At 29.9% G+C, this 26,357-nt stretch overlaps 1 protein-coding gene across 2 annotated transcripts; it reads left to right on the top strand.

Moving 5' to 3' along the window:
- The first annotated feature begins 210 nt into the window (after positions 1-210).
- Positions 211-25,630, top strand: LOC107454883 (exosome complex component RRP42). 2 transcript variants are annotated; one of them, XM_087153983.1, is made up of 8 exons: positions 211-382; positions 1,771-1,872; positions 10,756-10,850; positions 12,710-12,875; positions 14,735-14,805; positions 20,753-20,876; positions 23,979-24,134; positions 25,490-25,630. In XM_087153983.1, the coding sequence occupies exons 1-8, from the start codon at positions 326-328 to the stop codon at positions 25,580-25,582; spliced, it is 864 nt and encodes a 287-aa protein (XP_087010109.1). In that variant the 5' UTR covers positions 211-325; the 3' UTR covers positions 25,583-25,630. The 2 variants fall into 2 exon arrangements, with proteins under 2 accessions (XP_087010109.1, XP_042907670.2); XM_043051736.3 differs by lacking the exon at positions 211-382 and adding an exon at positions 503-757.
- The last annotated feature ends 727 nt before the right edge of the window (positions 25,631-26,357 follow it).

Genomic DNA, 26,357 nt, shown 5'->3' with positions numbered 1-26,357 from the left:
CTAGTGCGACGTAAATGAACTACAACTACAACAACAACATCAATCGAATTCGGACATAGTTCGGATAATTGGACGTTCGAATAATAAAGGTTCGGATAATCGGCACTCTACTGACTTGTTGCCACCTGAAAAACAGGACCTTTATTTCCTTCTACAACTGTCCCTTCTTTCTGTTTTCTACTTCTTGAGACGAAAAAATTTTTTTGCTTTGCGCATGCGCATTATCTTAGCCAGTTGTACGTAGAGAATGAGATGCTGTGTAGAGATAATGTGTAGTCCAACTCAACATAACTATCCATCATCTTTATTTACTTGCTATTGAAATATGCCTGGTATCGAGTTACAAAAAACTGAACAAATTTATATTGTACACGGTGTTCAAGTAAGGCTCTTACAATTAGTTTCTTTATTGTAATAATTCACATTAATTAATTTATGTAGGAGATTTCCGTCTCGTGATCTGTGGCAGAATCATCGCCAAGTCTTGGCAACCTCCGGGCAGCGGTCTGCGAGAATTTAAATGCCTTACACTTGTACCAATGCAATGATTTTAATCTATAGATATAATCTTGTCATGAAAAATTATCTGGCCTTTAGAACAAGCAAGAGATTTAAATTTTTTTAAAGGTTGTAAAAGTAGCATAATCGCAAAAATGTATAATTTCATATAAGGGAGTCTAAGAAAAATAGCCTTCATATTTGGGAGTTTTTTGCCACAGATCAGCTAAAAGAAATCTTTCCTAACATTTTTTTCCAAGTAATGACTAAGAATTTTCTTTTATAAGAATCAGAATTCATTGCTAGAGATATTTGTCCACTTTTCTAAGTTGTTTTCTAAAAAAGTCAAAAATCTGTGCTGAAACTTTCATTAATTGTGTGCAGCAAAATTATTTCTCTCAACTTTTACAAGAATAGTTGTTAGTCTCACTTTGTTTGTTCATAATGTGCCAACATAAAATGTGTTATGGTTTGCCTAGATACCAAAATATCACAATTATTTCCTTTCTATCTTTCTTTTTTTTTCAATTTCAGATTGTCTACCATTAAAAGCAGAGTGATTTGTAAAAAATAGCGTCGAGCACACTCTTAAATATAACTTGATATGAATGTCATGTAAAATATATATATATATACAGTAAAATATGGTGAACACGGTTTACTGAGAACTTCCGAATATAGTGAACAAAACGTTCACTCCCGTGGCTTGGTGTACCCATATTGTATTTTTTGTTGTAGATATAGTGAACCAAAAAAGAGAGGAAGTTGGATATTATGAACTTTTATCTGTCTATGACTGATTTTTTTACTTCATTTTTCGGTAATTTTGAAATTTCTACATAAAATACATATACCGATTTTTAAAACCATCTCTTGAGTGGAATGTAGCCATAAGCATTTATTCTTGTTTGTTTCTTCTATCTCAGTTTCCCATCCCTAAATAAATTCCATCCTTAAATTTTTTTGTACACAAGACGAAGTGTAATAAAAAATAAAATTTAACAAATTTTTTGTTACTATATGTTGTTTTTTAGTAATTTTTTTATTTCATTTTATTGAACATTTATTTAAGCAATGAGTTAAAGGGAGGAGCTCAGAATCATTAGTTAAAATTGTTTGCAGTAGGGATATAATGAACTCCCGGTTATAGTGAACCGAAACTTCGATCCCTTAAAGGTTCACTATAGTGGGGTTTGACTGTATTTGAGTTAATTTTTATGAATTGATATATAGCTGTATTGATAATATAGCTGTGTTTTATTCATCTTGTAGGATAACCATAGGGCAGATGGACGAAACTGCTTAGATTACAGATTGATGGAAATTGAAACGGATGTGATAAATAATTGCAATGGATCTTGTCTTCTGAAATTGGTAGGCACAACTTTTCATTAAATAGCTATTTTCATTCTGGTCGGAAAGTTTACAGCCTTCCTGATTTATCTTTTCTCCACATCTGGTAATGAAATGACAGGGTCTAGATTTTTTAAAACGTACCCATTTTGGGAAAATTTAGAAACAATTTGTGAAAATTATATTACAGGGTGCGTAGCGTTTGTAAAAAGTACTTAAAGGTGCCTTTTTGGGGATTTCGTTTTTAAAAGCTTTTAAAGGTGCTTTTTTCAGTTGGCGTTTTTAAAAAGTGCTTTTTTCTCTCCCTTCAGTGATATCTGGTGGATCCCATGCATTTCACGAAAAATGGGGAGTTTGCTACATAATCATTCACGCGGATTTCATGTCGTACCCACGTTATGACTTGCGCATACGCGCACCCTTGAAGCCGAAACCCGAGTGCTCCAATTCGGATAGAGAATATCAGATCCTTATGAAATGTTTTTCTTTTTAATTTATTTTAATTTTGTTCTTGTTTATTTCATTTTACTTCCAACACTTTTTTTGACGTAGGGTGTAAGGGTACTTTTGTTCTGAGTTCAGGGTCAAGTTGAATTCACTCGGTGATGTGGGAAAGTACTGATTGTTTCGATTTACGCCCGTTTCTTTTTGGGTTTTTTTAAACGCTAAAACTGCTTATAAAAAAGTATTTTTTTTCAGTAATATCATTGATTGAATATGAATTTTTTGAGTGCTTGAAAAGTTTTGTAAAGTGCTTGAAAAGTTTTTAAAAAGTGCTTATTTTTGATTCGAAGATTTGGCTACACATCCTGTATTAAAAAATCAACACAAAAATATGGTAAAGTAATAAAATATTTTCAAAAATGGTCACTAGAAATAAAAATAATTTATAGCTGGTAAATTTTTATATATTTTTCCCCATACATACAAAAATTATTTGTTGTAAAATTTTGGGCTTAAAATTGTATCTAAATTTAAAAATCCATCAAAATCATTGTCCATTGTTAAATATCTACTTTAATTTTAATAAAACATGCATTTGACAGTACTTGAAATAAAAGTTATTTTCATTATGATAACATTTCTCACGAGGTCATATAGAAAAAAGTTTCACAGACAAGAAAATGTTTTATTTAAAAATAAAGGTCTGTATGAATAAATTTAGAACAATGTTCGAATGTTTAGAATAATGTTCAAATTTCAACTTCCTGTAAAGTTTACAGAGGGAGCACCTCATCGTTTAATTTTTTAAAAAAAAAAGCACTGCGAATAAAAGCTCACTATAATATGGCATAAGTCACAGGTTAAGCTTACTATACCGCACTATCTGACCAAGCAAGTGCTACCTATTCATATATGCTTAATTAACCCGAGATTTATCGTTTCTTACGGGGATACAAAAAACAGGGATGAGATTTTTCCGTTTTTTAGCGGATTTCCGCTTTTTTCACTTTTATCTCTTAAATTTCAGCTTTTTTATCAAAAATTCAGATTTTCTAAAAATTTCATTTTTTTAAATTAGTATTCTGCTTTTTCAGAAAATTCACCGATTTTCAAAAAGGAACAGAAAATTCAAACTACATAGCTACCAATCCTTTCTCATTTTTACTTATTTTACCTATTTTCTCCCCTTTACACGCAGCAGATAAGATTTTCCGAATTTTTTACCCGCCCTCCAGATGGATCCGATTTTTGTAGTTCAAACGACGCTGCTTCTGACAAGCCTTTCAGAGGTCCCAAGCCTGGAATCTGCTAATATCTCGATTCTTATTCACACGATTTTAATATCAAACATATCTTTTCATATTTGCGTGTTGCGATTTATTTACGAGATTTAAAAATCCGATATTGTGATTCGTATTTATGTCTTTTTAAAAACCTATGTAGCGATTCGTATTGACGCAAGTTTAAAATTCAATGTGTTGATTTGCTCATGCGGTTTATAATATCAAACATTGATTTTCGTATTTATACGTGATTTTAAAATAAGGCATTGAGATTCGCATTCACGCATTCTAAAAGCTATGCATCATAATTCTTATTTATGCAATCTAAAAATTACGCATCATGATTCGTATTTACGCAATCTAAAAATTATGAATCGTGATTTGTATTTACGCGTTTTAAAAATTCTATATCCCAGTTTGTATTTTCTCATTTTCAAAATCGTATATCTAGTTTCATATTCATGTGATTTCAAAATCCATAACTGTTATTTATATTCACGCAATTTTAAGATCAACTATCGCGATTCTTGTAAGAAGTAAATTTTTTTTTAAATTAGTTACTATAAAGGTGACTATTTTTCTAAGGACGATTATTAGTATATGTAAGTGTTACAACATCAGAGAAACTGGAAGGGAATATATTCAAAACTTACATTCTGTGCTTGCAAAGAAGAAAAAAAAAGGATTTGTCAAGGATTTGAAGATGGACTAACGACTAAATATAACAAACATAAAAGATACAGCAAACAAAAGCAATCACTTAAAAAGGGATTTAATTAAAAAAAAATTTTGGGGGAAAAAGAGTTAATTAACTCATCATCAAAATTTTATTTATAATTGCTGTTATTTATGCTATAAAATGCAAAATTCTTATCAAATACGAAACAATTATCTAAACAGTTGCTGATTGTCATGTAATTTTTCAAACTAAAATAGCAATTTTTGTATAGAAAGAAAGTATTGAGGAATGTTATGGAAGGCGTAGATTGCAGAGATCAAGTGCAATAATAACTGTAAAAGATGTAGTCAAGTTTTTAGTCATGGACAACTTTATGTTGGCCTGTCAAGAGTTAAGTCATTTGACAGCCTTTCAGTAATTGCTCCAAGATGCCAAATCTATAATTGTGTTTTCAAAGAAATTCTAAATGCTTAGTGTTAATTTCTTAGAGCTTTGCAGAAAAAAATGTTTTTTGGAAAAAAATTTAATTGAAAGTTCTATTGGCAGTAGGCAAGGGGAACTGACAAAATCAAAACACCCCGATTAGAAATGCAGCATGGCGACCTCCACGTGGTATTTCTCGGGTGATGCTAACAGCCATGCATTTTAATTTATTGTATGTAAAACATCCTTATTTTGTTCTAAAATGCTATGTACTTTATCACAAATGTTAATTAATATAGAAATTGATTTCAATAATGCTGATCACCAAAAAATATTTCATTTGGCGATAAAACAAATTTTTGTGTTCTTGAAAATGAAAGACTTTTTGAGGGTTATTATCTCAGATAATTTATTTTGCTAATATGTTTCTTATTTAGCTAATGTTTTGATTTTTTCACCATGTACAATCTAAATAGCTAATATACTTTTTTAAAAGCAAATAAGAACATTGATAGAATTCTTCTACATAAGTACAATACTATGTCTTTGATGATAAAATACTATGTCTTTGATAATAATATACTATGTCTTTGTGCTAGAACATTGTGTTCATTGGCAAGCGAGCGCAGAGAGCCATGGTTCACAGCGTGAACCACATAGGATTGCGTAGCAATTCTCGGGGGTTGGCGAGCGTTAGCGAGCAGGGGGCGGAGCCTCCTAGTAAAATAAATAAAATTTGATGCAAATAGTATAGAGAGTTTTAACACAATTTTCATACTTCTTTAGCTTAACTTCTCTATTTTTATAATTTATCCTTTTTCTTTCATAGGTATTTAAATTAAACAGAATAAATAATTATTATTAAAATTTGCTAATATTTTAAATTTAAAAAAAAAGTAAAATCGTTATTTTTAATTTAAAAAAATGTATTCGAAAATTGAGTAACATAAAAACAATAGCATAAAAACATTCTTAGCAATAAATAAAAGGAAATATTTTTTTTCTCCAATGCCCACCTGGATAATGACATAGGTCATACAGACACCTGAAGGGCAGATTTGTTGGCCACTCTTTCAGGGACACCATATTAGATTGGCCATTGTTGCTCCCACAGTAAGGGCAGCTAGTTAATGTATATTCTCAGTAGTTTTAATTTGCTAAACCAGGTAGTTTTTCAAGTAATAATTGTCTCTTATGTGAACTGAGGAAAAATATAATTTCCAGCTTTATTTTTTCAATTGGTAATTTTTTTTTTCACTAAATGTTAAGTATCAATGTAATCGTTTTTATAATAATAGTCTATAATAGATTATATAATAGATTAGTATAATAGATTATATTTAATTATTGTACACAATAATAATTGTAAAACAGTTATTAAGATTAGACACCTCTTTAAATAACTACTTTATCTTTTTGCTTAAATTTTACATAATAAAATTTAAAAAAACAATTCCATTAGACAACCCAAAAATAATTTTATGCTGATGACAACCCAAACTTATTAATTTTATGCTAATGACAACCCAAACTTATTAATATTATGCTGATGACAACCCAAACTTTTAATATTATGCTGATGACAACCCAAAAAAAAATTTATGCTGATGACAACCCAGACTTATTAATATTATGCTGATGACAACCCAAACTTATTAATTTTATGCTGATGACAACCCAAAAAAACTTTTTTATGCTGATGACAGCCCAAAAATAATTTTATGCTGATGACAACCCAAACTTATTAATATTATGCTGATGACAACCCAAACTTAATTTTATGCTGATGACAACCCAAACTTATTAATATCATGCTGATGACAACCCAAACTTATTAATTTTATGCTGATGACAACCCAAACTTATTAATATTATGCTGATGACAACCCAAAAATAATTTTTATGCTGATGACAGCCCAAACTTAATTTTATGCTGATGACAACCCAAACTTTTAGTATTATGCTGATGACAACCCAAAAATAATTTTATGCTGATGACAACCCAAACTTATTAATTTTATGCTGATGACAACCCAAACTTAATTTTATGCTGATGACAACCCAAACTTTTAGTATTATGCTGATGACAACCCGAAAATAATTTTATGCTGATGACAACCCAAACTTATTTATTTTATGCTGATGACAGCCCAAACTTATTAATATTACGCTGATGACAACCCAAACTTAATTTTATGCTGATGACAACCCAAACTTTTAGTATTATGCTGATGACAACCCGAAAATAATTTTATGCTGATGACAACCCAAACTTATTAATTTTATGCTGATGACAACCCAGACTTATTAATATTATGCTGATGACAACCCAAACTTATTAATATTATGCTGATGACAACCCAAACTTATTAATATTATGCTGATGACAACCCGAAAATAATTTTATGCTGATGACAACCCAAACTTATTAATTTTATGCTGATGACAGCCCAAACTTATTAATATTATGCTAATGACAACCCAAACTTAATTTTATGCTGATGACAACCCAAACTTTTAGTATTATGCTGATGACAACCCGAAAATAATTTTATGCTGATGACAACCCAAACTTATTAATTTTATGCTGATGACAACCCAAACTTTTAGTATTATGCTGATGACAACCCGAAAATAATATTATGCTGATGACAACCCAAACTTATTAATATTATGCTGATGACAACCCAGACTTATTAATATTATGCTGATGACAACCCAAACTTATTAATATTATGCTGACGACAACCCAAACTTTTATCATTATGCTGATGACTATTTTTTTGTTTATATACAGCTATAAGTTAGAAATTATCACTGATGTTATCTTTAAAATATGTTATTTTTGATTAAATAATTACAATTTACAATCATATAAAACTAAAATTATTAAATTTATTTAATGAATTAATATTTGAAAATTGAATTAATATTTGAATACGATATTGTGATTCGTATTTACACCTTTTTAAAAACCTATGTAGCGATTCTCGCAAGTTTAAAATTCAATGTCTTGATTTGCTCATGCGGTTTATAATATCAAACATTGATTTTCGTATTTATACGTGATTTTAAAATAAGGCATTGGCATTCTAAAAATTATGCATCATAATTCTTATTTATGCAATCTAAAAATTACGCATCATGATTCGTATTTACGCGATCTAAAAATTATGAATCGTGATTTGTATTTACACGTTTTAAAAATTCTATATCCCTGTATGTATTTTCTCATTTTCAAAATCATATATCTAGTTTCATATTCATGTGATTTCAAAACCCATAATTGTTATTCATATTCACGCAATTTTAAGATCAACTATCACGATTCTTGTAAGAAGTACATTTTTTTAAAATTAGTTACTATAAAGGTGACTGTTTTTCTAAGGACGATTATTAGTATATGTAAGTGTTACAACATCAGAGAAACTGGAAGGGAATATATTCAAAACTTACATTCTGTGCTTGCAAAGAAGAAAAAATAGGATTTGTCACAAGATGTTTGAAGATGGACTAACGACTAAATGTAGAAAACATAAAAGATATAGCGAACAAAAGCTTAAAAAGAGATTTAATTTAATTTGTTTTGGGGGGAAAAGATTACTGATTATTACTGATATATTTGCTATAAATCACATTACAGTATTTATTAAAAGAAATGAAATATTAATGTATATTCTCAGTAGTTTTAATTTGCTAAACCAGGTAGTTTTTCAAGTAATAATTGTCTCTTATGTGAACTGGGGAAAAATATAATTTCCAGATTTATTTTTTCAGGTGGTAATTTTTATTTTCACTAAAAAATGTTAAGTATCAATGTAATCATTTATATAATGATAGATTAGTACACAATTGTATGTCAACACATTATTTATTACCTTAAACTGTTATTATTAAAGGGTTGCGCTTGCGTAAAATTTACTATCGTGGAAATTCAGCTTTTTTGCTTTTTGGCTAATCTCATCCCTGAAAAAAAAATTTAAAAGGCGGGGAGGAGAATCTTAGAACTTGATTTTTTAAAAGCATTTTGTGAAACTACCGTTTTTCCTAAAATTGAATTTGTGAAGGTACGGCTAAACGGTTGTAAATTTGCACTGGGCAGATCCCTGGTCATGCACATTGGTCAGAAACAAGTTTTTTTTTTTAATGATTTTGTAAAGTCTTTGAAAATTATTTTGTTAATGTGTATAGTGCTTAAAAATATTTTTTGCGTGTGTAAAAGGTACTTATTTTATGTTGTGAGATTTGGCTACCCACCCTGTTATAAACTTGCATATAAACCTTACTGTGGTACATAAAAGCGAACTCTCTCGTAGTATACATATTTAATTGTATGGGTGAAATCTTTTGAAATTACACACAGCTGATTATTAGAAATTCCGTAGGTTTTTATTATTTTGATACTTTGTTTAAAAAATTTAAAATCTTTTAACTTTTAACGCATTTTTCTATTGAGTACTCCAAATGATTGTTACACATTGATGTATTTAATAAAATTTTAAAAAGAAAAAACTAGGAACAGGTTTAAAGAAAATAAATTTTTCTGATTAGAATTATAGTCTCTTGCATTAATAATATTTTCATTTGTTTTGCAAATAATTTAATGTATTGTTCTTTGCTGTTAGTTTTTGAAATATTTTTGCTCATTATTATGTTGGTTAAATTACCTTACTCTTTAAATTACCTTTTTATAATAAGAGTTTAGTTATTTTTAAGAGTTTAGTTGATGTGTTGTTAAACGCTTGCATAAATGTTTTGCAACTATATTTTTTTAAATAAAATAAAAATAATAGTTTAAAAAAATGTTGGTTAAATCAACTATGAATCAACACTCAAGTCTTCATTCCAACTAAAATAATTTCTCCAAAATTCAATAATTATAATTTAGCTTAAAATTATGCAGTTGTTATCATATTAACTTACTTGTTGTATTTATTTTTAATGATTATGTCAACTTTTCAATTTTCAAGAAGTTTTGATTTTTTTTTTTTTTTTTTAATGCTCCTTTTTTTACAGTAAAACCTCACTTCAACAATATTTTGGAACCAAATAAATATATTGTATTAGAGGGATATATTGTTATATTGAGGACCTACATGCTTTGTGGACACAATAAGATTTTTTTTAAATTTTAATGTTATATATGTATTAAATATAAATGTATATATTAATTTGAACATTGGTTAATTATGTTTAAATATTAAAACAATTGTAGTAAAATAAGATTGCAAACATATCTGAAAACCGTTTTTATTGAAAATAATCCGATATTTTTGTTTGTTTGTTCATTCTCCTGACTGTAAAGTCAACCAACAGTCAGAAGAATGAATAAACAAATTGTATTGAGTTCAAAGTACGAAAATGATTTTTATTTGTGATTGGTGCTCCATCCACCCTCTACGGAAAAAATTCTGTTTCTGTTGATAATGTGATATGCTTGTAGTAGTTTGTGACTCATGATCAGCTTTTAACGTGAAGTAAATGAAATCAGATGATAATGTTACATCAGTGACTTCTTAAGAGATAAAGGATGTAATTCTAAAATTGGAAGTTCTTGGGGGGGGGGGTCAACAGTGAGTCTTTTCTTGTCAGAAAAAAAATGGGAAAATGACAAATGATGATAAAATAAGATTTTTTACATTATTTAAAAACCAATAATAAATGGAGAAAATAAGGTTGAAATCTGGAGAAAAAAAAATCATTTTACAGGGGTTTATTGCTTCAGCGAATGTCGTAATATTGAGAGAAGAATAACTTAGGTTTATATGCAAATTCGCCGGAACCACAAAACATAATCGAAGTAGAGGTAGTTATTGTTGCATTGGATATTGTAGTAGGGAGAATTCACTGTATTTTATTATTTCTTGTGCTTTATATCTCTTTTGTGAGTTTCTGGTACAAATGTTTTAACCTCCAAAGATTGAACATGTTTCTGAAATTCACATTAATGCAATTCACCATTTTTGTTTAAGCAATTATTTTGTGTTGTATTTTAATATGCATTCTTTTTTGATAGTGAATGACTACATGATGCTATAATTCTTATATTATTTGAGATGCTATTTTTCATTCCAGGGTGATACAAAGCTTTTAGCTGGAGTCAAAGCTGAGTTGAGTACGCCCCTAGCTTCTTCTCCTGACCGAGGCCGAATCGAAGTTTCAATAGATATGTAAGAGCCTACAATATTTATACAGTAAATTTTTTTCTTCAAATATCGAATGTTCCGACAAAAAATATTCTCTAAATTTAAAAATGCAATAGGAAGTCTCTTATCCGGAATGGTCTGCAAAAAAGATTTTTCCCTATAATAGGTCCTTAGGATAATATGCCAATTTCATTCAACGACACTTTTTTATAGATAGAATAACATCTAAAAGTCTAAAGAATGTTTACCGTCGTGATGGTGTCATGTCCACGAAAGATCAGATGTACCCATGGGTTAAAAATACACTCAGAGACAGCAATCTTAGTGATCTTGTTTATGTTGAATTGCTCTACGTTAAAGATAGGGTATTCCCCAAGGAGAGCTTCAGAAAATATCGTAATATTGAGAGGAGAATGACATTAATTCATATGAAAGTTTGTCAGGACTGCAAAGCATTATCGTAATAGAGAGAGTAATTGTGTTGTATATCCTAGTAGCGAGTGTTCACTGTGTATATATATATATCTCTTTGAGAAAAAGAGATTTGTTTATTTTGATTGTTAAAGAGTGTCTAGAAAATAGACCCCTCTGGTAAACGAGACAACCGGATATCTTAAACGAGACAACCAGATATAGGTCTTTGTACTGTTCAATCAAACTCAACTGCAACATGAAACTAGAGACTTTTTGCTATGTCTCAAATGTTTTGAAAGAAAGACAATTTGCTTGTTAAATGAGAATGGGTTAAATGATCAAAGATGGAAACTGTAATTCTCACAAATGACCTAGAAAATGTTTAGAAACGATTGACTATTGTGACAGTGTGCAGAGTTCTATTGTAGCAGCGAGTCAAATGACACTGTATTTCTGACATTTAGAATCAGAGTCTAGAATTTTTGAATTTCTGAAAAACTTTGATTGAAACTTGATCATATTTTTAAATTTAACCCTACAATTGAATGGAAAAAACATTTCCAATTTGCTGCTGCTTCTTTTGGATTCTTGTGCGGAAATAGTCTTATAAAAATAGATCAAGACTAAATCAAAGTCATTGCATTGTTTATAATGAGGATTATTTAAGTTATTTTTATCTGACCAAAAAATGATCAAATTGGAGAAAATGTCATAGAAAGGGAAAAGAGAAATCTGATTATCCAAAACCATTTAAAACAAACTTTTCTTTGATATGTAATTCCTTATTTCATTTGTAAATTATTTTTTTTTAACTATCATGTTAGTTTTTATCAGTTTACATGATTAGATTTCTGAATTAGGGTTTCCTAAGCAGACAGTTTTCTTGGTCCTTTGAACGTCCAACTCACCGTGGTTTCACTGTGCTTTTAAAGAATTTCATACTGTTCATGCAGAACACCTTGTAAATAATGTGCCCTTTTTTCTGAGTAGCACTGGGTAAAAATGGCACATTATTTAGTAGTTTTCTGTATGCTAAGAACTCTCTTAAAAAATTTAACATAAAGCAATGTAATGCAATAAGATTATTATTGTTTTTTTTTGTTTTTTTTTTATTTCTATTACATTCTTCTTGACAGAAGAGGCTAAGTGTTATGTATATTTGACATAACCAAGTGGATACTTGAGCCACTGAGACAAGTTACATTACAGCCGCCACTGATACCCATTCGTGAGATAGACCATATTTACTTGTCACACAACAGGAGACAAACCCCAAACAGGATTCCAATCCCCGACCATAGGCTTCTAGGTCAAGCACGCCGAGCGCTCGGCCACCTTATATTAAATTATTCCATTGCTTGAATAGAATTAAAACAATGAAAAATAATTATTTTTATAATGTTATATTTTTATTTATGAATATAATTCCTTAGATAAATTATTGATAAATTATTCATTATTATTTACAGCACTCCTCACGCACACGTAGATTTTGAGGGGAAGGGGGGAGATGACTTTGCCTCTGATGTAAGTACACTTTTGACTCAAAACTGCAATGATGACAAATCGGTTGATCTGAAATCTTTATGCGTCATCCCAGGACAGCAAGCGTGGGTTCTGTATGTTGATATTATGGTCAGTATAAATTTTTTATTATATTATTGCCTTGCATAATCTTCCCTGTTTTTTCTTCTCAAACTGAGTGAAGGGGCTCTGATAGCCTGGTTGGTAGGGCACTGAAACAATGTCCAAGAGGTCGTGGGTTCAATCCGTTCCGCCCGAAGACTCTCCGTGTAGTAACTAATGGCTGATGCATGTTAAATCTGTGGAATCACAAAGTGCTCCGTGTTTCCATGACAAATCAATACCTCTGGGGGTACTGATCCAGGAGTTTCCTTCTCTTCTGGATTGGTTCAAAATTACAACTGTTGGACGACGGTTATAAAATAAAATGTAAAACTGAATGAAGGTTGGATCTAGGGCAGGGTTGCCACTCCACATTGAAAACCTGGAAAATACAGGGAATTTTATTTCTAATTTTTGTCTTTTAAAAAATACAGGCCTCTCATAGTGCAGTCTAAGGGATATTTAAAGATGATAGTTCAGCTATGTTATATTATTTCATTTATTAGAGCATTATTTGTTTTACGTTGAACTGTTTCTTATTTCTCCAAGTTTTTACAGCAACTAAAACTAGCAACTTCATCCTACTATAGTTCATTGGAGCACAGTGATTGTGTGTTTCCTCTTCATATATTCTGTATAATATACACTGGGAAAACACAGTGAAGTTTTTAATTGATTTTTTTTTTTCATTAGTTACTGCTACAAATTTCACTCTTTTTATTTATTCCTTTTTTTAATGTGATGATGATTTACAAAGTGCGAAAAAGGAAATAATTTGCGTGTTATCTTCCTACAAAATGTGAGAATATTGCACATAATATTAGAATTTAAAAAAAAAATGTATTACATATTCAATAAAAAAATTATTTTATTTGATCCGATTTATTTATTTGTTGAAGGTAACGCTTCTGTTCAGGGTTGTGGTTTTGGACAGGACACGTTGGTTTTAATGTCTTAAATTGTCCTAAACTGACAAAAATTGTCCTGTACTGTCTTAAAGTGTCCAAAAACTGGAACATTAGTAAAAGCTGAAAATTCTATGTGTGTAACACATAATAATTACATATATTAATGAATATTTGATACTTTTTTTTTTTAATTTTTCTTAAACTTATTAAAGAAAAATTACAGGAGAAGATTTATAATTTTTGAAGCTCCACATTTCATTGAACAAAAGTGAATACCTTATCCTTTAAATATGCTTTTAATACTGATAAATTATATTTTTGCATAAGGATAAATAATGCAATATTAAAAATAATAATGAAAATTTTTTAATAAAGCAAATAATTTTCTTCATTTTGCTTCTTGTTCAAAAATTAGCATTTTATTTTTCATAATATTTTTTTTTAAGTTACGACATAATTTGAGTAAATGGGTTTTAGACAGTTTTGGCCAAGACTGCTTAAACCGTTGATTAATCCATTCTGTCCTAAACTTTGCCAACTCTGCTTCTGTTATATTAAATTAGTAGATGTATATTTGTAATTATTAAAAGTATCTTGCAGAAAGATATTAGTATTAGAGAGTCACAGAAAGCCTGAAAAATTCAGCCACTATTATTTCTACTTTTAGCAAAGTTTCTTTTGAACAAGTATTTTGTAGACTAACATGATTGGTAAGGTATAAAAAAAAAATTTCATTTTACGAGCTCACGCAACTTTTTAGTATTATTTTAATGTATATTTTTTATGTTTATTATAAATTTTTTAAATGTAAATATTTTTATATTTCGTTTCCTAAATATTACATTTTAAATTAAATTGAAATAAATAGATTGATGAACTTTTTTTGAGGTTTAAAAAATTTTTTCAGTTGCTATGATATGCTTTTTCATCTGATTAAAAATTTACTTTCTTCAAATTTAGGTTTTAGGATATGGTGGAAATTATATTGATGCTGCATCTATTGCTGCGAAAGTTGCATTGTATAACACAAAGTATGTTGAATTGCTTTTTTAACGCCTTAAAATGAACTCTCCAAAGAAGGTCGTAGAAAATAATTTCGTCTTTCACGAGAGTGACTATTCAGTTTCATGATCAATTATAGATCCCCTTATTATTTCTTAGTATCAGCGTCAATTCGTCTAAAAATTAACAGAAATTTAAAGAAGTTTTGAATTTAATAAAATAAACACATTTTCAGTTTTCTCTGAGAAAAAAATAAATTTTATTTTTATTTTATATAAATTGCTAACATATTTAATTTTTAAATAATGCTTTCTTTTTAATAAACATTTTTTTTCATTTCTTTCTTTAAAATTTTGTACTAGTACCTTTGTATTTTGAAACTTTAAAGTTAAAATTTAAAAGTTTATTGATATAGTTGTAAAAATTTCTTATATTAGATATAGTGTTTGACGATAAATTATTTTCTGGATTATGGTTGCCATTTACACTGTCAAAAACAATATATTTGAGTTTTTATTTATAAGTTTTAATTTTCAAAAAATATTGAGTGATGTTATCACTCTTGCTCACCAGCTCTTTGTATTTTATATGCATTCTGACATAATAAACCGTGTCCCTGATTATCCCGGGTAAACTCTGGCATAGATACTTTTTGTTTTATCACATTTTTATTCGACTGGAAGCAAAACAAAAAACAATAATAATTTGCTGTGATTGGAAGTTTGCCAATTTTTGTTAGGGAGTTTTGCTATTTGTGGGACTGCAAACGTTTTTGTACAATTGTATATACGATGGTTGATGAATTTACATAGCAACAAGAGTAAAAGAAAATGGCGTTCGTGAGCGAAAGTGGAAGTAATGCAGATGATTTTTCAGATGATGAACATATACAAAGACTCATATTTACCTTTTTTCATTTGCCCGATATTTGAGATAGTAAACTGATTTTAAATTAAATATTTTTTACACATAAAGAAAATTAAAATGTCAATTTAGAACTTGTGTATTATGTTTTGTTTAAGTTCCTTGTATTTATTAATGAAATGAAAAAATATGTTGATTTTTTTCTTTTCAAAAAAATTGGTAAGGGGTTAAACCCAGTGTTCGTACAGACTCCTTATACTCCTTGGAAATAAAAAAAGTCTCCAAGGAGTACTTGAAACTACTTAGATTTTCATTTTAGATATTCCAAATTAGTCCTTAGAAACTCCTTAGATTATTGCGTTGCATAGATGAACTTACTAAGTCCGCTGATGAATTTGCTGTCAAAATCTAATAATTTAAGAAAAATTTTAAAAGAAAAAAATTTATTTTGCAAGAGTTTGATTAAAAAAATAACTGCAAATTATTTTAATTCTACATGTTGCAAGCAAACTTAATTAATGATTTACTGTAATTTTTTTTTTTTGTATAAGATGCCCTAGATTTTCTTATGTATTAAAATTTAAAAGTATAAGATTGGTAGGTTTTTATGTTAATCTTTAACATCTATACTTTAACAAGATTTATTAAAATATTTGAAACTGGAAAATGTATTTAGGTGGGAAAGTGATAACTTTATTTATTTTTCTTGATGAAGTCTGACAAAGTCAAAATTTATATCAAAAGGATTAGAAAAAAATATCTTACGCAAAATATACATTTTTGCAAGTTCTTTATAATAACTGCTTTTTAATTTGGAAAAAAAAAACTGTCTCGTTATCTTTTACACAAAGTTTTTAAATTTTGAACTCCTTGGATACTCCTTGGATTTCTTCTTCTGATCTCTGTATGAACCCTGGTATCAACATCTCAATTTAAGCAAATTTGACATGTTGAACAGAAATTCATTCTACTTGAATTGTATCAAAAATTTTAGGACAATTTTATAAAAAAAAACTCTTATGACTGATTTTTTTTTGTATCAGAAACTTTTTTATGGATGAATTTAATATGCAATCACTCATTCAACTGCTATTTTTAGCAGAACCAGTAATAAGTAAAGATGTTAAAACAGAGATTTCTTGTTTCAAAATATTTTATAAATTTCATTGCTGGTTTAATTATCATTTGAATTCATTTAATGAATGATTTTATTGTTATATCTTGGGACAAGCATGTTGTGCCTTAAGAATAACTCAAGGTACAAAATATTTGTAATTTTAATTTTCTGTTGCAACCCCTTAAATGCATGCAAAGTTATTTCTGTATCTTGTGATTCTGAGTACTGAAACAACATTTAATATCACCAAAATTTATTGAGAGTGAGTTAACGACAATGCCAACCTTCATCTATGAAAAGATACCCTGATCTAGAATTGAGTTAACGTGTCTTATACACTTAGTGAATGGGAATTATGTATTTGTAGTGGTAGATACACTACAAAAAGATCCCCTGAAATGAGTAATTATTTTTGTGATATTTTTAATAGATAAAATTTTGATTACTCTTTTCTTTTATTATTTCTATTCTTATCTTTTATGGTCCTCAGACTATTGTATTGTTTTATTTTATTCGGGCTATACTAACACAAGAGTCACAATGACTTAGTGGTTAAGGCACTAAACTGTCATCGCAAAGAACTGGGGTTTGATCCTGAGTGGGGGCTTGAAGCCCACCCAATTTCATATCAATGGGTAATTGTCAGTCTGGGAAGTAAACAATCATTGCCAAAATCGTATTTTATTCGGGCTATACTAACACAAGAGTCACAATGACTTAGTGGTTAAGGCACTGAACTGTCATCGCGAAGAACTGGGGTTTGATCCTCAGTGGGGGCTTGAAGCCCACCCAATTTCATATCAATGGGTAATTGTCAGTCTGGGAAGTAAACAATCATTGCCAAAATCGTATTTTATTCGGGCTATACTAACACAAGAGTCACAATGACTTAGTGGTTAAGGCACTGAACTGCCATCGCGAAGAACTGGGGTTTGATCCTCAGTGGGGGCTTGAAGCCCACCCAATTTCATATCAATGGGTAATTGTCAGTCTGGGAAGTAAACAATCATTGCCAAAATCGTATTTTATTCGGGCTATACTAACACAAGAGCCACAATGACTTAGTGGTTAAGGCACTGAACTGTCATCGCGAAGAACTGGGGTTTGATCCTCAGTGGGGGCTTGAAGCCCACCCAATTTCATATCAATGGGTAATTGTCAGTCTGGGAAGTAAACAATCATTGCCAAAATCGTGTCGTTGGTCATGAAATTGTGGAGCCTTAACCTCCCTGATCCTCTTGGCTTACAATGGGCTGTTAAGGGAATGCTTGACTTTTTATACTAACACAATATTAGTAAGCACTATTTTTGCAGATATAATCGTGAGAGCTGATGACAAGATTATATATTTTCGTTGTTACATTTTCTAGTTTGAAATAATTATTTAAAAAGAAAAAAAAAATCCCATTTTAAACATTTCTCTTCAAAATCTATTTCTTCCCCTTTTTTTTCTTTCTTTTTTTTTTTTTTTTTGTCCTTGTTTTCTTTGTGTTTTTATTTTATTCTATGTACTTGCTGCTTATGAACAGTTAATAAATTATAAATTCTGAATTTTTCTTATACTTTTTTTCCCTTTCTTTCATTCTTAATTGTTTCTTATATATTCATATATATTTTTCTTGATGCAGGTGTTTGAGCAGCTCTAACTAAAAGCTTTATTTGTTTATATATAACTTTTCTTGTTTTGTTTATCATTAGATAGACGAATTACAAATGTGAGTATTAAGGGATGGGTGAAAAGGTAGGGATATCATATTTTAAATAGGGACTTCTAGAGAAAAAAAACTCAGATCCATATGAGTCCTTGGTCCTAAGAACCAGTAGTTTTCAAAGTCTCTCCCAGTTACTGTACAAGTTTATTTAAGTTATAGGTATAGTTGCAGAAATTTTGTTTTTTCTTAAACAGTCCTATAGTATAATACTCTTTGGTTTAAATACTATTAATAAAGCTTTTGATTTGTTCAAAACAGTTTCAAAAACATTACTTGTGTTATCAAATGAATGAATTTCTTTCTAACCTTCTTGTTGGAATCAATGCTGTAGGAAATAAATTGTCCTCACATTAGTTCTTTTCCTTACGGTTCTGCATTACCTGTTTTTATAAATGAAGTTTGAACTGACTTTGTACAATATATATTTTCTTATTAAAATACCTCTGTGGCAGAATTTTTTTGAGCTAACTGCAACAAAAATTCTCTGTCACTAATATCTTTCTGCAGGATATTTTTTATAGTAACAAACATATATGTAACTAATTTAAAATAACAAAAGCACTGTGTTTACAAAAATTATATATATATATTTTAATTAAACATGTAATAATTTTTGATTCTCATATTATGGATGATATTCTCACATTTTGTTGGGGGGAGGGGACGCACAAATTTTTTTCCTTCTTCGTAGTCAGTAAATAGTCATCAAATAAATTAAAAATCATGTGAATCAAACTCCTCAAATATGTGTTTCATTTCAAGATTAGGTTGTTGAAATAAATAATATCATATAAAAAATATCGGATTTAAAAACTATGGAGATATCAATAAAAATAAATGGCAAAAATTGGATAGAATTATTGCCTTAAAAAGTAAATATTGAAATGCACAATTCGAGTATTCCATATTATTGGAAATATATCAGGATATTTATATGCCTGATATATTTCCAACATTATGTCTCAACGTTACCATGTGAAAATTAATATATGTAACTGCCGAAAATAAAATCCAAAAATTACATTGATCTACAATACTATTGGCGTAAATTGAGCATGTCAAAAAGGGATTATCTAAATTCATGATTTAAATTCATGCATGATTATCTAAATGCATGTGTGAATTTCTGTATAAAAGAAAGATCTTTCTGCAAGAAATCTTTAATGTTCTTCGACAATGTCGCCCTGTCGCTGCAATTCTGCCACTGGGACTAACACAATATTAGTAAGTACTATTTTTGCAGAACTAATTCTGAGAGCTGATGATGAGATGCAAACTCGTCATCATCTCTCACGATAAGTTTATCGAATTCTATGCCACCTATAATTCTGGTAAAGAAGTACTGTAGTGTGTCTAACACTTTAAAAATACAATTCCAATTCACTAGTATATAAGACTTGTTAACTCGATTCTATGATGGGGTACCTTTTCATACAAGGGGTGATCAAATGAAAAGGTACGAAACGACACGGTGGGTACAAATGTAGACTTTATTCAAAATATTCACCATAGGCCTGAGCACAACGATCCCACAGATGAACAAGACGCAGGATTCCTTGTTCCCAGAATTCCTGTGGCCGTGACGAGACCCAGTCCTTCACTGCGTCCTTGAGTATGTCGTCCGAGTAGAAGAGCTTCCCTTTCAGGTGTTTCTTCAGTGGACCAAACCCGTGGAAATCGCAGGGTGACATGTCCGGACTGTAGGACGGATGGTCCAACGTCTCCCACTTGAACTTGGCCAGTTCCATGTATGTGACTATGGAGACGTGTGGACTCGCGTTATCATGGAGCAGAACCACTCCCTCCGTGAGCAGCGACGGTTTTTTGTTCTTAATGGACCTGCATAGGCGTCAGAGTGTCTCACAGTACACATAGGAGTTAATGGTTTTTCTGTGCTCGAGGAAATCGGATAACACCTCGCTGCTCCTCAATCGTCGAATTTTGCAACGCAAACGCCATCCTGTCCTCATACGGACTGCCGCATCATTTGGACGCCGCTTTTGATAAGAGCCTCTGCTCTCTCCTGCGCATGTGGGCACCAGCGCATGCTCCAATGCCAGTCAGAGACTCCAATCGCATCCCGAGATGTCTCACTACAGTCTCCCATAGCGGAATATGAAAATATTTAACTGTTGCGTTTTTACGTCATTTCGTACCTTTTCATTTGATCACTCCTTGTATATGAAGGTTAAAATTTTCCAAATCTACTATCCCCACATTTTTGGCAATTTTTCTACAAAAATATGAATTGTTGTTGAAAACAAATTTCAATCTTTTTTTAAGAATTCATTGTGTGAGCGTGAAATGTGATGATGAGAATGAACCTGAGATAGAAATCTCTGATGATCCTTACGATGTTTTTTCATTGGACGTTACCAATCTTCCAATACTCATTACTCTCTATAGGGTGAGTTCTATTTTTTTAATTCCACTTTCATTTGTAGGCCAAAGGCGTAGTTTTTATATATGTTCAAGAAGGGTTATAGGTCATCTCCTTCTAATACATATATATTCTGTCCTGCAGTGGACTGATCGTAACAACGCGGTTCCCAGTACAACACCAAAGTCAAGCATCGCTAGCTGCGGTCAGTGAGTGGGTGGGCAACCACTTTGATTAGCTTGTGTAGGGGGTGCGCAGTATCGGTCCTCGTTGAACTGTTTCACCGTAAAGTGGTTATCAGCTCTAGTGCAACCTAAATAAAGTACCTACCTGCCTACATACATATATATTCTAAAAGTTTAAATTACAAAAAAATGAATAATGAAAACTTTTTTATATCTACATCCTACTTACTGTATAATAGTTAATTATTCAATTAATGTTTAATTTTGGAGGGTGTTTTGTCCCCGAACCCTCCCCATAACTATGTCACTGGTCTATACTAGTTGTTTCCAAAAGTTATTCCAAGGGGTTCTGTGGAAAGAGTGCAAAGTTTTTATGTCCATCCAAGGCATATATATGCCTTGACCCTTGTTGTTCTCATAATAGGCTTAATATGATTTACAATACTATCGGCATAAATTGAATGTGTCAGAAAGTGATTATTTGTATCTGTGATTAAAATTTTGCGTGTAGAAATAAAATCAACTGAAAAATAACCAGATTTTTAGAAACCCTGTGGAAATTGGTAGCACTAGCAAATAAAAAGCTTATTAAAAAAAAATAGTCACATTAAAAGTAAATAATCCACTAAAAAAAATTGAACTAATTGTTGGTTGAAAGTTGTATGAGAAAACATCGTGACTTGTTATTTTTCGAAATGTGAAAATCCATAGCAATAACTGTCGAATGAATGATTGGAACTTTGCATGAATTCTTGAGTGATCTCTTGTAAAAAAGTAATCAGCAATTCAAACTTCGCGTCCCGTAATAATATAAATATTTTTTTAAAAATAACGAGAATATTAATGACTTATCGTCGTGATTACAAACATCAGAATTTAAAAATGAAGAAAAATGCATTGCAATAATTGCCGAAAAAATTATCAAAACACTGCATGATGAAATGAGCGCATGAGTTTTGAACAATATAGACTCAAAAGTGTGATTTAAAATTTTCCTGTGCCGAATGTATTAAAAATATTGGATAGATTTTATTTCACCCAAATAAATAAAAAAAAGAGGAACCAATTTCACATCGATTAACTAATTTATTATTTTGTTAAATTTATAACATAATCCCCACTCCCAGTCGAAATTTATGAAAATTTAAAATATGGTGTTCTTTAGAAAAGGAAAGAAAGAATATGATTTCTAATAAAAACTGTTCTTTGAAGTTTTGCAATTTCAGATTTTTTTTTATTTTTATAAATGTATTATTTAAATGAAATTCTAGCGGACGCCAGTCATTATCGGATATTTTTTATTCTCAAATTAGAATAGAAAAATCATGAACTTTTCTTTCCCCTCTGATGTAGGAGAAAGGTATCTTTTAAATACCATTCTCATAGCTGCCAACTCTACTGGATTTTGCCAGTTTCTCCTGGTCTACTGGTTTAATTAAAATTCTTCTGGTTTTTGTACATTTTAGAAAATTCCCTAAAATTGTAAGTTTCCTAAAAAAAATCCCTATTGAAATAAAATATTTTTACCAATTATTATTGCTTGCTTGAATACTTAAATAAGTATTTTTAATACATAATGAAGCTTGCCTCATTTATAAAAATCAGTTTAGAACCTTTAATTTTGTTCTAAAATTTTTAGTCTTGTTTTTATTCAAAACTTTTTAAATTTCATTAAGAAATCATTTAACTATCTTTGATAAATTAAATGCCTATTAATATTCGAAATTATAAGTAAACATAATACATAACTTTTCAAGTATGTTGAATGTCAATCATAACTGGAAAATTTTGCAGTCTTTCTATTTTGATAACTATAAAAATCCCTAAAATTCCCTTTGTATAAAATGTTTAGTATATTATGAAACAGTTATCATAAAATTTGTATTTTGCGAAATCTCCTGTTTTTTTTTTTTTTTTTTTTTTTTTTTTTTTTTTTTTTATCCATGTTGACAGCTATGAATTCTAGAGAAAAAAATTCTTTCGAAAATTTCTGCCAAAAAGAAAACCAATTTTTTTTTTACTTCATTGTTCTTTATTTTTCATTATTCTCTCATAAGATTAGAAAAAATCATAAGTATTTTTTCCCCTTCCGATACAAGGAAAACAAATCTTTCGAAAATTTCTGCAGAAAAGAATACTAAAATTTTTTACTTTCCTAAAGAAAACTCTTCAGCATTGCTGCATTGGGACCTTCTATTGATAATTTTTATAAAGAAAAAAGTGTGCTCGCAAGGCATTAGAGAAGAATTTAAAATGCTGAGGAGAATTTTTTCAAAATGTAAACAAATTGGAGAAATCTCCCAATAGAAAAGCATGGAGAGTACACAATTGATAAGTTTAGGGGAAAGTGAATTAAAGTAAACCTAGAGTAAGCGTTTCAAATACAGAAAATTATGCTTTCAAAATGCAAGATAATTCCCAATGCCCCTGCCATAATTTGTTTGATAACCTTGTTTCAGCATTTGAAATTTCATATCTTAATCAAGGTTACCACTCTACAGGGAAAACCTGGAAAATAAAGGGAATTTAAAAATCACCTAAAATAACAGGGAGTTTTGATTTCACCTTTACAAACTAGGAAAATACAGGCAATTCTATTTAAGGATGATATTTCAGCTATACTAAACTATTTCATTTGCTCTAGTATTATTTAAGTATATTCAGCTGTTCTTTTTTTAACTTTCCCAACAGTTATAACTAATTAAATATAGTTAGTTCAATATAGCTCACACAAGAGGGCAGTAATTGTTGTGATTCCTGTTAATATATTGTGTATAATGTGTACAGGGAATTCTTTTCTTCTTCAGATTTGAGCCGCAACCTTGTTACTGCAGTAACATAGTTTCTCGTAATTTGAAATTACCAATGGAGGTGCCATCAGTGTTTCATTTGTACTTATAGTGTGACGTTTGAGGGTAGATAATAATAATGATTGTGTGTGTAGATAGGTGGAGAATTTATAGTGGATGCAACAGCAGAGGAGGAATCCTGTTGTATAGCAAAGTTGGTGTTGGCTGTTTCTCCAAAAGAAGTTGTCAGGATGAAACAGATAGGAGAATCTGGCAGCATTCACATTGAGAGTGTGCAGGATGCCATAGAGGTATATTTTTTAACTCTCATTTTTTTCAAAAACCCTCAAGAGCAGTCATTGACGCATGTATTATTTCTGTAGAAGGCCTAGTGATGCTAATACTCAAATATGTACAAATCATAATCATTCAATTAGAAATAATCATTGTCTACAGTAAAATTGTTTTATTTAAAAGGATGGATTTGCATAATTTTATTCAAAACAAATAATTAAAAAATAAACAGCTTTTTCAACAAACAATTTTCTTCTTTCTATATGCAAAAAAATATTTAAGAAAGCAAAAATTTTTGGATTTATTTTTTGCCAGTATTAACGAGTGCTTGACTAACATACATGGTTTTAATTTCTGTTTTTCTTTTCAATCATAGATTAGAATTTAAAAATAAGCATCTTTAAGCTAATTTTATTTTTTTAGGGGGCTGACTTTACTTATTTTTTTTTTACTTTTAAGAATCTTTTTTTCCTTCTCTCTTTTTTTTTAATCTTATTTTGCTGGAAGAACTTTTTTTGTTATTTGCTGTATCAACTCTTTTGTAAGTATGGCACTATAGCTCGTTCACCAGGAGTTGACACTTGACTCCGCCTTGATGACGTGGTATCCGACAATACTATTTCGCTATTTTTGGTAGAAGGTTGTGAGTAATCCTAAACAAGGTTGCTATTTGGCGATCGTACAGCGAAAATATTTATTTGCGTTATTTTTAACATTAAATATTTCATAAATTTGATATTCTGCTCCATTTTTTATATTTCTTTTTTTTTTGCGTGAATAGAGACATTTTGCTGGGAAAACAGCAGTTTTTAAATTTAAACTATATTTAAATAGCTAGAGAAACGAACGGTATAATAGCATATGTTAAAGCGAAGTAAGTGACTGAAAAAGAATTAACTGTTTTTGTTTGGTGCACATTAAGGGTTGTCTCAATTTCAAGCTCAGAGATGTTTCTCTTCTTACTCCTGCACTGAAATGAACTCTGCTCCCAAGGGGGTGGAGCCGAGTGCAATTAATAACTTTCAAGCCTACTTATACGCTTTTAACCTATTCTTAACCTTTCAAAATTTATTATATTTTTTTTCCACTTCTTCCTCTGTTATTTTAAGGTGTAGTCTCATTATAAGGTTGCCATCTCAAAATTTGTTGTGAAAAAATATTAAAGATCACAGAACTTTCAGTCTGGCTGCTTTTCTAACTATTATTTGTTTATTTCAACCCATGTAATTAATTTTTATATTCTTTAAAGAAATAAATCTAGAAAATTTCTTATAATGATTTACCATCCAATATATGTAATAATATAAATTTAATAATAGCTGAAAATGAGCTTTAAAAATTACAATTGATGTTGATGTTTCTTTTACTTTAGATGGGTCAAGCAAAGGGAACAGTTTTCCAGAAACAGTTGATGGAATTTTTACACTCAGAGAAAGATTTACCAAAGAATAAGTTTAGATTGTAATTTGTGTTCAAGATTTTGTAGCATACTATAAAATTTCTTAAGATTTGCTGTTTTGTTTTTCCTTTTCCCACTGAAGTTTACACCTAAATAAAATTTGACCAAATCTATTGATTACTACCTGTATGATTCACTCATTTCACAACATTGTCTCAAAATGACCATTTTCATAAAATAAAATAAAAAAAGAACACTTCCTTTTATTCTACAAGCTTTCAGAAAAGTTCTCAAAACAATATTTGCACTTATTTAATTGAGATTTTAACATGCATACAATTAAGGTAGATGAATGTAAATATATTTTAATAGCATTCAATAAACTTTAAAGACGTAAACTGTATTAAAGTTAGCTCGAAATCTCCATTGACGACCTCATATTTAAGGCTGGAAAGTAAATTTCGTAAACTGCACTGTACAAATGACCCCAAGATCTCTGTGAAACTACAGTGAATCTTCAAGACTATATCCATGGGACTTTTTACCATAAATATATTTCAGTTTCTAGTCACCAAAAAATAAAATTCATACTACATTAATATTTTAAAAAATTGTTCATAATTTTCGTGAGAATAGTGGTAAATAAAATTTTAGTCAGTCTTTAGAACTAAAATTTCATGCCTGCTTCATAAGGTGTTAAACTTTGAAGTAAACCCGATAAATTCTGCTGTTGCATGTTAAAATGTTTTAAAAACTCTTGTTGAAAATTTGATCTCCGATTATCCGCTTAATTGAGTGACCCTCGAAGCGTGGATAATCCGCGAAACTCTTAAAAAAGAGA

This window comes from Parasteatoda tepidariorum, chromosome 10 (assembly GCF_982258835.1).
Source record: "Parasteatoda tepidariorum strain Cologne lab strain chromosome 10, Ptep-v5.0, whole genome shotgun sequence".
In the NCBI taxonomy this organism is placed as follows: Eukaryota; Metazoa; Arthropoda; class Arachnida; order Araneae; family Theridiidae; genus Parasteatoda; species Parasteatoda tepidariorum.
The sequence above is the reverse complement of the archived record's forward strand: the minus strand, read 5'-3'. Positions and strand labels throughout refer to the sequence as shown.